This window comes from Orbicella franksi, chromosome 6 (genome assembly GCF_964199315.1).
Source record: "Orbicella franksi chromosome 6, jaOrbFran1.1, whole genome shotgun sequence".
NCBI classification, from domain to species: Eukaryota; Metazoa; Cnidaria; class Anthozoa; order Scleractinia; family Merulinidae; genus Orbicella; species Orbicella franksi.
Genome location: NC_138150.1, coordinates 551,399 through 567,915, shown reverse-complemented (window position 1 = coordinate 567,915; position 16,517 = coordinate 551,399). Strand labels below are relative to the sequence as shown.

At 39.0% G+C, this 16,517-nt stretch overlaps 3 protein-coding genes across 3 annotated transcripts; all 3 read left to right on the top strand.

Moving 5' to 3' along the window:
* The first annotated feature begins 1,903 nt into the window (after positions 1 to 1,903).
* LOC145490912 (uncharacterized) lies at positions 1,904 to 6,086 on the top strand. The gene is made up of 4 exons (XM_081470028.1): positions 1,904 to 2,084; positions 3,713 to 3,829; positions 4,319 to 4,807; positions 5,221 to 6,086. The coding sequence occupies exons 1-4, from the start codon at positions 1,919 to 1,921 to the stop codon at positions 5,532 to 5,534; spliced, it is 1,086 nt and encodes a 361-aa protein (XP_081326154.1). The 5' UTR covers positions 1,904 to 1,918; the 3' UTR covers positions 5,535 to 6,086.
* A 681-nt stretch (positions 6,087 to 6,767) lies between these two features.
* Positions 6,768 to 9,193, top strand: LOC145490324 (uncharacterized). The gene has a single exon (XM_081469451.1). It carries the CDS (start codon positions 7,338 to 7,340, stop codon positions 8,439 to 8,441), a length of 1,104 nt encoding a protein of 367 aa, XP_081325577.1. The 5' UTR covers positions 6,768 to 7,337; the 3' UTR covers positions 8,442 to 9,193.
* Positions 9,194 to 11,944: 2,751 nt separating this feature from the next.
* On the top strand, positions 11,945 to 14,141 carry LOC145490027 (uncharacterized). Its single transcript, XM_081469117.1, has one exon. The coding sequence runs from the start codon at positions 12,278 to 12,280 to the stop codon at positions 12,785 to 12,787; it is 510 nt and encodes a 169-aa protein (XP_081325243.1). The 5' UTR covers positions 11,945 to 12,277; the 3' UTR covers positions 12,788 to 14,141.
* Positions 14,142 to 16,517: the final 2,376 nt, after the last annotated feature.

Below are 16,517 nucleotides of genomic sequence, written 5' to 3'. Positions count from 1 at the left end.
TAACGAATATTAAACTTGATTGAGGTCCTCAGAGAGTTACTCTCCTAAATATTTATTTTGTTTACGGTGTTTATTTATGGTGCATTTCTCCTTCGCGTGGGACCTCCTCCGATTTTTTTCTCTTTGGACTCATTGAAGAACGCCGTCTGATTATTGTCTTCATTAGGAGCCTAGGACGCTTAGGCCCGGTCGTCCACACTACACCGGAGGAATTTAAAAACGCAACAATCACCGGTTGTTTTATATTTTTGTTTGAGGAAATCTCGGCCAGGGTAATCAGGTGGTTCTCCTGATCCTATCGTGTTCGAAAAGGTCCGTTTTAAAATGTTTTCCGTCCACACCAAAACTCAACCGAAGCCGACCTTGTCAAATCCCTCCAGTTTGAAGAGCGTTCGAAAAGCTCCGTTTTCGTGACGGATTACTCTTAGTCTGCTGGCAGCCGGTTTTCTCTCTAAGGGTCACTAGGACGAGTGTTTAGCCATCGCGAACGCAAAAGAGCAGTATGGCGGTGGCCGAGTTGGGAAGAAGGCAGGACAAGGGCGGTATGGCCGAATAGGGAAGAAGGCGAGACGAGAAAAACATTAAACCATTGGAATGTTTTTTCCGCCCTCGCTGGGAGCCTGTTCGCAGGTTAGTTCACTTGCCGTGCGTTCAGCCGTTCGAACGGATACCGTAAAGAACGTTTTCGCGTGAAAGGTCCCATATTTGCCGATGTCAGGTCACATATTTGCCCCCAATTCAAAATACGCTCCGCTATTCCTGATTTGTGGTATGAAATAAAAAAAAATTCAGAATCGTATCCATCTCGCCCATATTAGTTCTGTTCTGAGCCTATTTGCTTGTTTTCACACTATTTACAATAAAACTTAAATTAGGAGTAATTCCAGAACAGAAACCTAATCAAGATCTTAATCAAAAAAGATTAAACTGAAGCGGGGTAATTTCTACGAAACATTCCGAAAAGCTGGCTACAGTTTTGGAGCTTTTTGAACTCTGGTACATTTAGTATTTCCGGAAAATTCAGCACTGGCGCGACTCAGTTGCACATTGAATACACTAAGCTTTACTTTGAAACAAGAGTGCAGCTACGTTTAAAACGCGTATCCAGTCTTATTTCCTCATTTGCAACTTAAGTTTAGTTTGCTCTGAGCTTTTTTTTATTGAACTAAATCAAATTTACAGTTTCAGATACGCTCAGCGGGATAGAAATTTGTCAACAGAAACTGTCACTGTCTCTTAACGCTTATCTTATGTTACATTTTTAAACTTTGAACAATCAGTTCACAATTGGGAACGGACCATTAATGAGGGGGATGGGAGTTAAGCAATTTTCAAAACAAAATTCCAGCACAGCAAACACTGCTAAAAAAAAATTCGTGCAAGGGAAGCCGCATGAAAATAAAAATCGAGCAAGTGCTTTCTACTATCCACGTAATGAAAAAATTCTTGCGCAAGCTATTGCCCACCAAAAAATTCATGCACAACCTAAAGGTGAGAAAAAAAAAAAAATTCATGCTCCAGAAAATTGACTGACCCTCCCCCCACCCCTCAAAAATATGATGGTCCGTCCCTTACAGTAGTTTCAAACTACTAATTGTCTAGTCCAAAAGGGGAGAGGAATGGAGGAATGGTAAGTGTCGCCACCCAGATTGTGTTACATCTTCTCATAAACAAACTGTTATGCATTCCTAAAACGATCAGTTGGCTCATTCCTATGTTTGCTTACCGCTTCACTTGTGATTTAAATTAGGAGAATAATTAGGAATTGCTCGATGACAACAAAAATTCGAATGGTTATTAGCATATGCCGATGACCAACCTTCCGAATGAAACATTGTTATTGTTGTGATCTGAAAGAATTCAGCGTGTGATTGCGATTTACAGCTGTAACTAAATTTTCAAAGCCCAGAGGACTAAGATGTCTATAAAACAACTTGTTGTTTGTCAGCTGACAAGCTTTCGCTTCATCCCGCAGCCTGTGACGCCCCTCGCTGTCTGCTGTCCCACCTCTGAATCACAAATGCTCAACAAGATTCCTACATCATTTTTTCTGACCTTGATTTTTCTCTCGGTCATCTCTACCGGTAAGTACAAGTCACAGCTCATCGCGATTTGCTTTGAATCAGAGCGAAAGACTGCAAGATGTCGTCGATGCAAAAGTTGGTTTTATGAAATGATAACCCACTTTCGAGAGAACATTGTTTAATTTTACGACGCTGATTTTAAGGTGTGGTTCAGAGTGTTGTTTAGAATTGCTAATTATTGTAGGATCAATCCGAGACTTATTGCCAGCAGCTTCGAATTTGAATCACAAATGCAACTTTGAGAATTTTACGGGAGCTGTACGTACCGGCAGTTGATTCAGTCTGCCCGGACCGCGTGATCGCACGTGAGCACCTGGATCGCAATGTGCATACCACAGTTTTTTGATTAAACGCCACCACCGTTTTATTCCAAATTTGGCTTCGTGGATCGGGAATTTATTTGACTTTCCCAGTTTATTAGAGCTTGTTAGAGTTTTTATTTCTTATTTTTGAGAGCTTAATATCTTATAATAATACCTGCAGTTTATTTAACCTCGATTATAAATTCTTTGTGGGTCTTATTTACAAATCTATTTAAATTTATCTTAAATATTTCTTTCGCCGGACGAATGTCGCTGGATATTCGGCGACAATTTCTGTTAGTCTGCAGGTACGCCAACGAGCTCAGAAGAACTTTGAAAGACAGACATGTCTATGCTGTTTAGATGAGCAAAGTCACGTTACTTGGCTTAAGTCTAAGTTATTTATTGGCTTATTTATTTGTCAGAGAAGTAGCCCTTCCGCTATATTTTAACTAATAACTTTAGTTTGCTGGTCAAAAAATCATTTTATTTGTAAAGGCCGAAATTTCGCTGTAAATGCTTTTTTAAAATAAACTAGCGTGTTCTTGGTGTGTCCACTGTGCACACGTACTCGAGCTAAAGTTGATATTTTCCTACTGATAAATGTGGATATGGGCGTAGCCATGTCAGAATGATTTGTTTAGTAAACAAATTAAAGGTCGACACCGCTCTACGCCACGAATTTCACGATGGATGCGTAGTCCACGAAAATTAGAGAATGGACAGAATTCATGTGATATATCAAACACGAAAGATCGTGTTTAACCACATTTCTAAACACTGAGAAGGGAGTCTAAAATACGACGCGTAGCCGAGTATTTTTGACGAACTTCGAGGCGTCAGTTTCCAGTTAACACATCGCTGCTAATGTCACGAAACGATTTGTCAGTTGAAGTTTTGACCAGTGGTTGTCTCTAACTCTGTAGTTAACTATGATAATAATTATTAGTATAAATCTACTAGCGTTCTATCTCGAATGCCGTTCGCTGATTGGCTACGCTACTCACTATCTCTTCTGTTGTAGATTGTGAGTAGCCTAGCCGTGTGCGCTTGTTATCAAAATGACGGTCGATTCTTTGTGTTTCCGAGGTATCTGTCGAGAGAATTTAGACAAAGTTTTGAACGAAAAGTTGATTTATACTAAAACAATTAGATTATTCGCTCTTGAGTTCTATCGCGTGACAGTGGCTGGGGCTGCGCCCTCGTCAACTATCACGCGATATAAATCGCGAGCGAATAATCCAATTGTTTAATAGAAACTTCGTCCAAGTCGTATAGTAAGTAAAAGCTTTATTAATTATAACACGGTACCCTTTTCTCTTCAAGGTCATGGTTTGTGTTCGAAAGATGAATTCCAGTGTGATACCACTAAATGTATCAATCCAAGTCTGCGATGTGACGGCGACATTAATTGTCGTGACTTCTCCGATGAACTTCACTGCGGTGAGTAACCATGGCAACTACCTAGCTTTTGTGTTAGTTCGTGCTTTAGCACGTGTGTTAGTGGCTCATTCAGTCGTTCGTTGGCTCGTTGAGTCGTCAGTTCACTTGGTTAATGTGTTTGCTTATTAGTTTGTTTGGTTTGTTCATAAACTTCTATATTTTGAGTAGTTATCTATTTTTAGAATTTGACTGTTTTTTTAAGTTAGTTAATTAATTAACTCATTGATCGATTGATCGATTTTTCTTTTCTAATTTTCTTTTGAAGGCCCACTGAAATCGCCATGGCGAGTTGAGTTTCCCCATGAAACATAATCATTATTATTATTATCATCATCATCATCATCATTATTATTATTATTATTATATATTTGTTGGTCGTTTCTTCCTTCGTTTACGACAAAAAACAAAATACTTTGGACATCTACGTTTACTTAATAAATTAATTCTGATTCATTCATTCAAGAGTTTTTTTCTTTTTCCTTTCTGCAGATAAGAAAGGACCAAAGTTAAATGTCACAAACTTAACCATCCCAGCAAACAGAACATCATCACCCACCATGTCCAGTAACCTGACCACATCCCCACCCACCCCACCCAACAAACACAGTGAAAACACCAAACCTGTTTCACCTAAGAAGACTAAGGAAGATAAACACAAGAAAAACATGAAAAAACGGATTTACTCCGATAACAACACAAAAGGAAAAAAGAAGCGTCAATTTTATAACAGAACTCCGGCTCGGTCACCAATCGAATCTTCGATAATGACAACGGACATAACAACATCAAGCGATGTGCAAACAAAGAATGTTGAGGCAAGTCCTGTCACGCACTGCTCAGTTGAAGAATGCGTGAAGTGGAAGGCTTGTTGGCGTGACATAGCGAGAACTCGCCAATGTGCTTGTGACGAGGCAGTATGCAGCCGAGGCTTAAAAACCAGTGCGCATGCGGGGAACGAGAACGAAAGGAAAACGAAAGGTGGGTCAGAAATGAGCCCTTTATAGCTCAATTATTTGTTCTCCCATTTCAGATTTTGGGATGTTAACGTTACTTTGGAAAATTACATCTTTTGGTCAAATCTGTTAAAATTTGTATCTAAATATAGATTTTTCATATAGATTTTAGTAAACACTAAACCTCCTAGTTTAGTGTTCACTGATTTAGGAACACTCAATTAAAGAAAAAAGAAATCTGTTTAAGATAAAGTGTTAATCAGTCTTAATCTTTTCCAGTTTCAGCCATCTGTACTGCTTTTTTGGTTTATAATATTTGTTCTTCTAGCTCTGAAAATCGTTTTTTCAAGCGCTTCTTTCGACTCTTCACCAATCGCCTAAAAAGCGCGAGCCCCGTTATCTCATTCAGCAGCATTTAACAAACCACTTCACTTGCAGATGTGTTTGAATGGGTCATCATTTCCGTCTCTTCCACTTGTCTTATTGTGGCGATCACTGTCCTTCTTCTGAAGCGAAGAAGACTGCGTCAAACTAACGCCACGCCACTGCACGTGCGCACGGTAGTCTGCTATCACCATGGACACAAGGAGAGCGCTCTCTTAGGTCGAAATGTCATCATCCGTGACCAAGGAAAAGCTGCTACTGAAAACCGCCCCTTGTGCGAAGAGGCTCGGTGCCCAAGTCTTGTGGCCGAAGACGAAGGAAATGTTTGCTTCATCGATTTAACTGGTCAGCTGAAGTGCAAGAATTGAGTGCGTGAAAAGTCTTGACTTGCCACCAGGAACAGATTTTTGAAGAAAGGATAGAAGTCCTATGAGATCCAGTTTTAGGATTGTCCTTGTTTCAACCGTACATGTAATTAAACAGAAAAGTTCACTTAGCTTGTAGAATATGTGTGAAGACCAAATGATTGACTTTGGGTTATCTTAAACGTTTTAAGAAAATATCGCGTAAAAGATTTACGTTGAGTAATAGCAAGATACACACGTAATTTTACTATTTACAGAAAAAAAATGTGTCGACTAGAACTTCGTTTGGTCTAAAAACAGACCACACTGTTTGACCACTTCTTTGTATTAATTTAATTACATGTAAACGGTTAGAAAAGAAAGTCAGGCGATTTTTGAAAATAGCGAGACAAGTTAGCAGTATTTAGCAAATTTCGTGCCTAGTTAGTGAACGATATTTTATTGTGATAAAATAGACTACACGCTAAAGCATGAAATGGACTGAATGACAATGGAATGTCGTTTTAGGTAGTTATATTTAGATTCGTTGATAATTAAATTATGAGCATTCAAAAAGGTGTTATTATTTGCTGTGTATATTTGAAAACCCGAAGTAGACTTTCTTTGCAGAGTCACCTGAAATGTTCTAATCGAAAATTTAAGAAAGCAAATTTTCAAAGCACAGTTTGAAGAAAATTCGAGAGGAAAACAACATCAAACTCAGGGTTAGAGTATTAATTTGTAGCAAGAAAAATAGAGAGTGACTGTCAAATTATAAATGTGTACCTCTTGCTATATGCAATGAGGGTGGGATTCTGAAGTGAGAAGAAACACTTTTTTCGCTTTGCCACACACAAAAAAAAAACCCAGAGGGTTAAATATTCGAGTGATGTAGAACCATAAACTTGACACAAATACTGACGGTCGATAAATAAACAAGAAACATCTCTGTTATTTGTTATTAGTCACAGTTCCGTTGATGTTTTGTCTGATAAAAAGCTCTTAAAATGCGCTGCAATCATTTTTATGTCAAGTTTCTCACCCATTAGTTTTACTATTGTTCTCGCAATACCTCTCGGCCTTAAAAACAAACAATGATTCCATTCGGCTTTGAATGATATGCGATTATGCGGTTCGTGGAGTATTAATAATTAAACCTACCAGACTTTTCGCTTCAAAAATTTATTTCTTATTTTTGCCTCTTTATGAAGAGGGAGAAAGCGATTTTCTTGCATTTTACTGTATAATTTCAAGTTTTTTGTCTAAAAAAAAGCAAAGATAAAGGCTCAGTTCTCTCGCTGATTCTTGTTGATCGTGAGTTTCCATGGTAACGGGCTTGGAGAATATTCTAGTTTAAACAGGTGCTTGCTAGCCGACATTTATGTCACAGACTAAAATTACTCGGAAATCCTTTAGAATTCAAAAATTAACAAAATCTGTTACGAGTTATTTCAAGACAAAACTTTCAAGACTAAAATTAATTTTTTCGCAATAATCGCTAAAAAAAAGTCTTCCGACTCGAAATTATTCCAAATACGTTAGGCGGTGTAGCAGAATCTCGAATTGATTTGTTGATAAACAAGCGCTTCGAAAAAAGGTATGACGTAACAAAGTGCTGAATAGCCAACTCATAGCAGGTAGTTCTGTTGTTTTGGGCGAATCACAGCGCAAACGTTTTCCTTGCTTATCTTCATAAATATAGACCAAATCCGGGCGTTTCAAGATTATTTCGTCCGTACGAAATTTCGAACTGAAAGCTTCAGTTGAACTAACCTGAGACATCTTAATCGCTGACATAAGACTGCTTGTAAAATTCTGCTTCAGCCCATGGCTAATGAATCTACGATGTTATCTTTTCAAATGAACGACATTTATGCCAACTGGCCAGCTAATGACATGTATGGATGCAGCCAGAACACACTGACACAGTTACAAGAGAAAGTTTTACGGTCCCTGTCAAAGAAACGGGAGGAAGACAGTTTACAAGTGGTTCCAGAAAACGACAGCGTTTTTGAAGATCTTTCTCCAAGTCCCTATCTCGCAATGCATGAGGTTGTTTCCCGCGAGAAACGTGCGGTAAAAGGATCTCAAAACATATCACATTGTCGCACTGAACCGAAGACTGAAATCAAGCGAAACTTGAACTACCCTTGGAGTCCGAAATTGAATAAATCAATTCTTCTGGATGCGTTTAATTCAGCAGAACCACTATGTACTCCAACCTTTCCATTCTCGCCGCTTGCAAAAAATCCAGGTGATATCTCGTCACCTGCAAGTCCCTTAGCCATGATGTTGTTGAGTCCGTTTGGTCGCAAACCTTCCGAGGACCTCTCCATGTACCTACCCGAGAATTTCACTCCGGCGGCAACTCTGGAGCGTCTTGAACGTTCAGTTAGTACTACAGTGTTTGAATTTCCTGTTGTAGAACAAAACCAGGACGAATGTAAAGGAACAGAATTAAAACGCGAAGATAGCGAGAGTAAAATTGCTGACACGGTGGAGGACGATTATTTACAAACGAACGCTCAAGATCTGGAGGTATTCTTCAATTTGAATAATGACAATTGCTTTGGAGTTTGCAAGGTGCAACAACTTGAGCTTGGACAGCAGCCTGCTTTGGCACAAAACAAAGGAAGAAGAAAAAGAGGAAGACAAAAGGAAATCGGGGAGGGTTGTGGAGTTGTTGTAGGTTTCAGGAATAAACTCGAACGAAAACGTCGCAGCGAAATGAATTCTAAATATGACAAATTGAGACAATGCATCCCAGAAATAGAGAGCAGACACAAAGTTTCTAAAATACTTGTACTTAAATCTGCGGTGCAATACATTCAGGAACTTCAGAGGCAAGACGAACTGCTGACCAAGCAAAAGAATATTGAGAAATTAAAAAACGACGAGTTATTGAAAAACCTTGTAAGAATTAGCTCGTAATTCCCACGAAAATACAAAAGAATTTTTAGCAGGATATGATCATGAACTGCTTGCCATAGAATTGGATAAATTTATATTTCATATAAAATACTATTGTATGTTAGTGCGCTTCTCTTGTAAGCACTATTAAATATAAGCGGTCGACACTGGACAATTTCCTCGGGGCTGATTAAGCCGAGCATAAAGTTGTAACACGTTTGTATATGTTTCCACTCACTCGGTGTCCGTTGAAAGTACGTCAAAGTGGGTGCCGGTGATTTAAACGTCTCTTAGAAACAACACCTTGAGGGAAATATTCTGCCCACGTGAAGCTGTCAGAACAGTGAACTGCTAACATTGACATAAAAATAATTACAAATGTTGCTTCTCAAGCCTTGATGAATCAAAAAACGTGAGACAACTTTGATATGTTTTAACAGAAAATCCGGTACAGCGTTTGTTTGTTTTTTTTCACTCGTCTGGCCACTTTAATTTATGAAACGACAGTTTGTCGATGTCTCACCCAGTCAGACCTAGGTTTAGAATCCAGTCTCCCTCTCTCTCTGAGACTAAGTCAGACATTTCCTAGGCAACCAGACGTTCAGTTTCGCCCTCGGCTTTCCGGACGCACAAACGGACATGAAAAAACTTCCGTTAAACAACAGAACAGATCCATCCGCGGACTTCAATTGCTTAATAACATTCAGGAAGTTTAGACACATTTCCTGCCCTCTACATACAGCCACCCACGTTACAGTGCGCGCTCAACTTGACCTTTTCCTTATCCGTTGTCTTAGTTAACATCGCTCTCACGTCTAATTTCCAAACTTTAAATGAAAAAATGCCACCACATTTTCGTCGATAAAAGAAAAATTACATGAAAGATAGTCGATATTTAGCTGCTTGAGCTTTATAAAAATGGAACATCTGAAGATGCTTCATTCCCAGAGGAGCATATGTGATTCTCTTGTTTGTAATGCGTAGGTTATATATGATTCATATAGTTGGGAAAATCCCTTACTGACAAAAGTCCCGAACATTGCAAGAAAAGCCAGTCTTTGTCAAACGCAAAAATTAGTCCCGAAAACTCGGCAAACACACGAAAAATTGTCATTTGACAAAGTTAAACCTCCGTAAAAATTTACGTACGTGTGTGGTATTCGAAAAACTTCTGATTGCCGCCGAACAGACACGTCAAACATCATCGCCGTTTCGTCGCTTTTTTGGCGATCAAAAGTTGACTGACAAATACATCTCTGTCAACCACACTTCAGTAAAATTAAGGTCTGTTTATTTTTTTACCACTGAAAAAGAGTCTATTACGTCAAACACCTGTGTAAATATATGACACATGATCATTCCAGTGGGCTGCGAGCTTGCAAATTTCAGCCGGCACTCATCGCTATTGGGTTATCTAGAATTTGATGTTGACGATGCACCAGCCGATTTGGCCGACAGCGATGATAAGTGGACGTACCGTAAATCCTCGAATTAGCGCCCGGGGCGCTTATTTCAAATTTAGGAGAAGACGGGGGGGGGGGGGTTTATTCGAGCTGGGGGGGCGCTTAATCGAGGGGGGCGCTTATTTAATTTTTCCCAAATCGTGCCCTGACATGAACATTTTTTTTTAATACATCATGCGGACGTAAACAACAACAAAAGCTGTTTATCAACATAAAAAGCTGATCCTAAAGTTTAAATCGCGGCACCATTAGAAATTCCTGTGGTCACAAACCGTGAACTGAAACAATGTACAAATTTAATACTACACGATGAAAACTATACATCCTTTGCTCTCTCATTACTCGTCTACAAAATAGGGGAAGGGAAGGGGTTGCGCTTATTCGAGGGGGAACGCTTATTTTAAATTTTTGGCCAATAGGAGGGGCACTTATTCGAAGGGGCGCTTATTCGAGGGGGGTAGGGCGCTAATTCGAGGATTTACGGTATTTGTAGGCTATCCTAGTGGCCGTCATCATGAAATACTATCAGAGAATACAAATGCGAAAGGAAGGTCTTTCAGCGTTTGTGTTCATTTATCTTTTCTTACTTCCGAGTCCACAGAGGGTTTATCTAACAAATCGAAACATTGAGAAAACAACTATTTCCATTTCTTGTATCGGTTCTATTTATTCTCGAGGAGGCAAAGAGAAGTTTAGATCAAAATATTTGGGGCGTATACGAAAAAGATAGCGGTCCACCATGAGTCAAGAGGACGTAGAAATGCTGCGCTTATTATTGTTAAGGCATCGAGAGTAAAGCCACTAATTTACGTAACTTTCAAGGTCATTTCTCTCTCGAAAAAATGTTCAAATGTTGTTGTTTACAGTGGACAATGCGCTTTAAACCACACCTAGCAAGCATGCCAATATTAATAGACGTATTGGTTTATGATAGGCTACAGGCATACCAGTAATAATATAGAGGAGTCGAGATCCATGCATACCACTGATAATATAGAGAAGTAGCAGTTTATAATGAGCCATAAGTTCACGACAGAGAAGCATGGCAATAACTTGTGGCAGGTACCAGGAAAAAAAGAATTCGCACCATCGCTTTAGTATTATACCAAAAATTGAACTAACTTGAAACTTTCAGTACTGCAAAATGACGTCATTTCTGTGATTTATGTTCTGAAAAGCACGTCATCCTAGGAGTTTCACCACTGGTGCTATATTATAACGGAAATTCGAGTTATAAATAGGCAGAATTCTTTTTAGAACGCGAGTGAAGAGTGCTGCTTGTATTTGTCGAGGGTAATTCCTATATATTCACCATAAACATAGAAATGTTACGATGCGAATGTTCGCTATTTCCCTTAAAAACCTGCTGGAATTTCTTGGAATCGCGCGGAGGCCTTCCACAAACAGCCGCATATTTTTGGGATATCCAGAAGTTTCCCAGATCTTAAGAAAGTATTACGATATTTAGAAAATTTAGGGATATTTAGAAATATCAGAAGCATATAAGATTATATGCTTCTGGAAATATTCATAGCCATTTTTTGCTTAGCTCTGTGTTTTATTTAGAAAAAACGTTTATGAAATTTAGAAGTTTTTTTGAGAATTTCTGGCAAGGTTATTTAGGCGAGTTACGTGACATTTGTGGAAAGACCTTATCGCGCGTTCACTCGATAATGTACGCACGTGACGCAAGCTGAGTGCATTATTGAGTTATAATGAGCTCAATAATTGCTTCACTCTCGCAATTCCTTGTTAAATACCACGTTAGAAATAGAATTACAAGATCATCTAGCAACCCCTGGCAAGTTAATCAAGAAACAGTTTGATATATTCCGATCTAGTGATCGCAAGTAACTTGCCTCAGTCCCCCTCTCGCTTCCACAGCTGAATCAAAATAACTTTTAGCTGTTCATGATGTGATGACGGCGTTCCTGATGGCATTTTTGCGTGTTTTCGCCTAGTTAAGGCAATATATCGTAAGTTTATACGCTGACCGATATTCGATTTCTTTCATAGGATGATTGAAAAGGATTATTTTTTACAATGGTAACATAAAACATGCCATAAATTAACGTTACGACTGGACACATTGTTCAGCACGAACATCTTAGATCACGCCATGAGACATTTCTCACGCGAAGTTCCAATTTACTTTTCGAAATCTGATGGCTGGGAACCCAAGACTCAACATTCATCATCAACGAATTGTGCAGCCGTTATAGTGGTCAAGGAAACAGCGATCAAGATACAGAACAAGCCTGTGGCAACATTTGCATTTGACTTGAAAATAATTAGTTGCTATGGCGACTGCTTCTAATATTTACAAAATTTTCCTCTCATGCGCGAACTTTCAGCGCGTTGTTCAACAACACCCGAGCAACAATTAGCGCTTACATGTCACCCGATGCGTCACAAACATTAACGAACCGTTCGAGAACAGAACAAAGGAAAGAGCAGGATATTTTTCGATTTATTTGGTCGTTGTATTTGGACATGTGCCCTATGATGGACGCCGCGGTGATGAAGCAACATAGCGAGTTAGACGCAGACTACCTGGTTCTGGCAAGCATCGAAACTTCCTCATCAGATGATGAAAGCGAAAGCGACGAAGGTGATGTCTTCAGCGTGAGTTGCCACGGAAGTCATTTTAAACAGCTGAAGGAACAACCGAAGCAATGCGACGAGCTCGCTATCAAGAGAAGAAAGCTTCACACACAGCTTAACTTGCTGAATTCAGATCTTATGTCGATGACATTTGGCGGGAGTAGGACAAGCCCTGATCAACCTTCATGTGGTTTTGTTTTTGATAAACGCGCAAGGAAAGTGCCGCGAAACAAACGATTGTCGCGAAAGATCGACGCTACTGGATCGAAAACGCGAAGAATTTCACCCCGCACTGCTTGAATGCGAAGAACTGTTAGACGCCGATATCTCGACAGAGAAAAGTTGTGAATTGCCTTAACGGCCTGGCCGATGGCAAGAAAAAGAACTTTTAACGGAGCACTTCTGAGAATAAGCTAGGATTTCGAAAGAGAACAATAAGTTCTCTACTGCGATGGATGTTATTTAAAGAGCGCAAAGAATACTCCAGATTTAGAACTGGAAAAAAAAAACGATGACCCTAGAATATCGCAGAAAGGAATTTCATAGATTATTGCTATCATAAAAATTGTATATAGTGATATAAGAGAGCAAATATGTACTTATTTATTTATGTTATTGCAAAAATTATGATAAAATTGACGGAAATGGAAGAGAATAACGCCACAATAATATGAGAATAAATATTTAACTATGGAGGCTAATTTGCAGTTGTCCTGAAAGCCTGGTTAATGATGTGAGCGTTTTGAAACATTATAATTTAGAATGAATGACGACCGTTGCTTACTAAAATATGTACAGTGTGGAATCCCGATTTTGCCATCCTCCAAGGGAAACTTGGTTCGAAAAATCGGGTAGTTCGAGAAATCGGGGGTAATATTGCAGTGTTCGACTGACGAGAGGGAAAAGACTTTTGGTTTGAGTTATCGGGAGGTTAAAAAAAATGAGGGTTCGAGAAATCGGGATTCCACTACATTGTGTAAAATGCGTATCTTGAAATGCCGAGATCGATATTTTCGTTAGTTAGCTCGACTACACCTCTCTAGCTCAACTTTAATTGATCATTTCTGGGCAAACTATTTCAGTTTACATCGATAAGTTCTGACCTTCCACCAATATCATAGCATTCCAATCCTTCTTTAGAAATATCGCTTCAAAGAACTAAAGGAAGCTAGTATTCTGTCTACGTTTGTTATTTCTGATTACCATCATCAAAAGGACCACGTATTTACTTGTTATGGTCTGTTTGGCACGTTACCGTGGCAACGTAATAGACGAAATCATCCTTTTACATAAACAGTAGCAAGCAAGAACCCTATTACGGCTAAAGTAGTTCAACCATAAATAATCAGATAAGCAAAACAAGATATTTTTTGTCAATCATGCTGTAAAATAAAAAAATACTGACATAGATGTTTAAAATCACTTTGAAGGGCACCTGTTACATCATTAGAATTTTAACACCGATTACAACCGAGCCGAAATTTTTCAAAGTAGCTACAAAAGGCCCCTAGCCTATCACGTTGCGAAGATGAAACCGTTAATACTCAAAACATCAGCTTCACCTCCGTACAGCGGTTAATTTACATTTATTAACTTCCGAGTCGATAAATATCAAAGTATCTTCTATCCAAACGCAGTCCTCGATCTAGAAAATAAAAGCATCAGTTTCTTGAGAGACCGAGTGTTTTGGTTCCAAATTTGAAAAAAAAAAAACACGGCGTTGGTCTGAGAATTGGAGTAACTGGACGCGCTTAAACACAATACAGGCTTTCATTTGAGTTCGAACGAGTAAGACTGGGCACACGAACGGGAACAACTGCTTGGCCCCATTCCAACTCATTCGCGTTATACGGCTCTCTGTCCTAAATGAATTTCAAGCCAAGTCACTGGATCGTAAAGCAAAATGTGGACACTTAAAATGCAGTTCTTCTTTGCGATAAACGCCACGCAATATTTACGCTATATCAGTTTTCTACTGACTTAAACTGCTAACCGTAACGGATACGCTCTCGTTTCAGATAAGAAAGTTGTTCCGATGCGATTAAAAGTAAGACCTCTCCGAGCTGCATGGCGACCACGGCTAATGCGGACACCTATCGAAGGTGGACACTTCTCTAAAGTGAAGGCCTCTCCCAGACAAACCCTTTTCCAACACAGAAACCTTTCTTGGGAAAAAATCTTTTCAAGATGGAAACTTCTCTAAGACGAACTCGTCAGAGAGGCAGACACCTCTCCAAGATTGACACCTGTCTAAGACGGACACCACTCCTAAGGCAACACACTAGTAGTGAACACTAGGGCTGAACACGTTCACTAATCAATCAGCATCACTGGAAACTGTTATATTTTCTGTTAATTGGTTTCATGAAAGGCCAGTAATGATGCATCCAAGGTTGGATTCGTCCACACAGCTCCCTCCCCTTACATATCCTATAAGAATTGCCTGCAGGCGTAGAATACAGGTAACTCTGGTGGATTCGTATTAAAAGTAATAATAAATGAAAAACCCCATTTGTTTTAGTGAAATGCAGGACATGTAACCGTGACCTACAACTTTCAGATTATGCGAAAACTAATGGCTGCTAAAAATGTCGTATTAGGTACGATTCCGCTCGGAATCCCGAAAATGGTCTGCTTACACAGTCCCCTCGTGATACTGGAAAATGGTTTCACTGCCGGCGATGAACATGGTACCATCCCCAGTTTATTCAAGTCATTTGTGAACACTGACAAAAAAAAGAAAGAAACATATCAAACTTTGGGTTTGACTTTTGGTCGCCATTGTCTCAGGAAATTCAAACCATAACAATAGGCAAAGTTTGATATGAAGAAGAACAAATGAGGATAGGCTATTGACGAGCTAAGAAGAAGAATCATTCCTGTGCAAAGATGCTATCTTTGTTGTATACAACAGAAGAACTAACAATAGATCTCTTTCTATTCTTCTCTACACAACAGGATGAAAAATGTTAACGCTTTCTGCTTTAAGGTTTAACTTTTGAGTCAATGCACCACGTGGAATATTATATGAGATAAATGAAAATATGAGCCAACTGAGAGAGATGAAATAAGTATGTTATGCGCCGTACAAGAAGAGTGACTATTGTAACAATTATAGTACGGTCCATAACATACAACACGTTCTCAAGATGTGCCAGATGCATAATATGTGTTGTGATGCTTTACTGTCAATCCATCAATATGTCTTCCTACTGCAATGGAAACAGGCGAGTCACAATTGACCAGCCACCAATTACAGCCCATTTTCATCTTGATCCGGCCGTTGCTCGCAAGAGGTTTTACGGGCCAAATGTTCGATGAGTAAATTTTCAAACATCATGTCGAGGATGAAAGATGTCTTGATGAATTCCAAACGAAAAATTTTAATTCAATTACCGCTTTTGTATTATTCGAAATGACCTTAAAAAACTTCTTCAACGTTTTTATTGGTTTTCAATAAACACCTTGGATGTTTGAGATGGAGATGTAAGTAGTGCGGTCAGTATATTTCAAATTTGAACGATTTCTGATGAAAGCTCTAGCGGGAACATTTTCGGTTTGCTTACAAGAAACCAGCCTTGGTTTGAGATTTTTCCTGTTTTTTTTTTTCCATAGTATTCCATGCCTGGATATTTTACAGCGCTTGAGCCAACTTTTGTTTATGCCATCGAATAAACAATTGTCCTACAAAAACAGATGTTATGTGCGTGAGTAGTACACGTTTACGTCAGCGGAAAAAAGGTCAAAATGAAGAAAAATAACTTGAAACCAAAGAAAAATAACAAAGGTCAGTTTTTATAACACACCAGGTTACATGTCTTTTGTGTACCGATCCCAGGCAACCACACATGAATGACAAGGAACGAACAGCTTTTCAAGTCTTTGTGAAGTCGAGACAGCGAAATTAGCTTCTTTTTACTAGAATTGTCAGTCTGTAAACATTGTTGTTTTTGAAATTTTCTTTCCAAGTTTTTCTAACTTCTCCCGAGACAAGGAAAGGTTTGCATAAAATCTACTGTTCTGAAAGAGA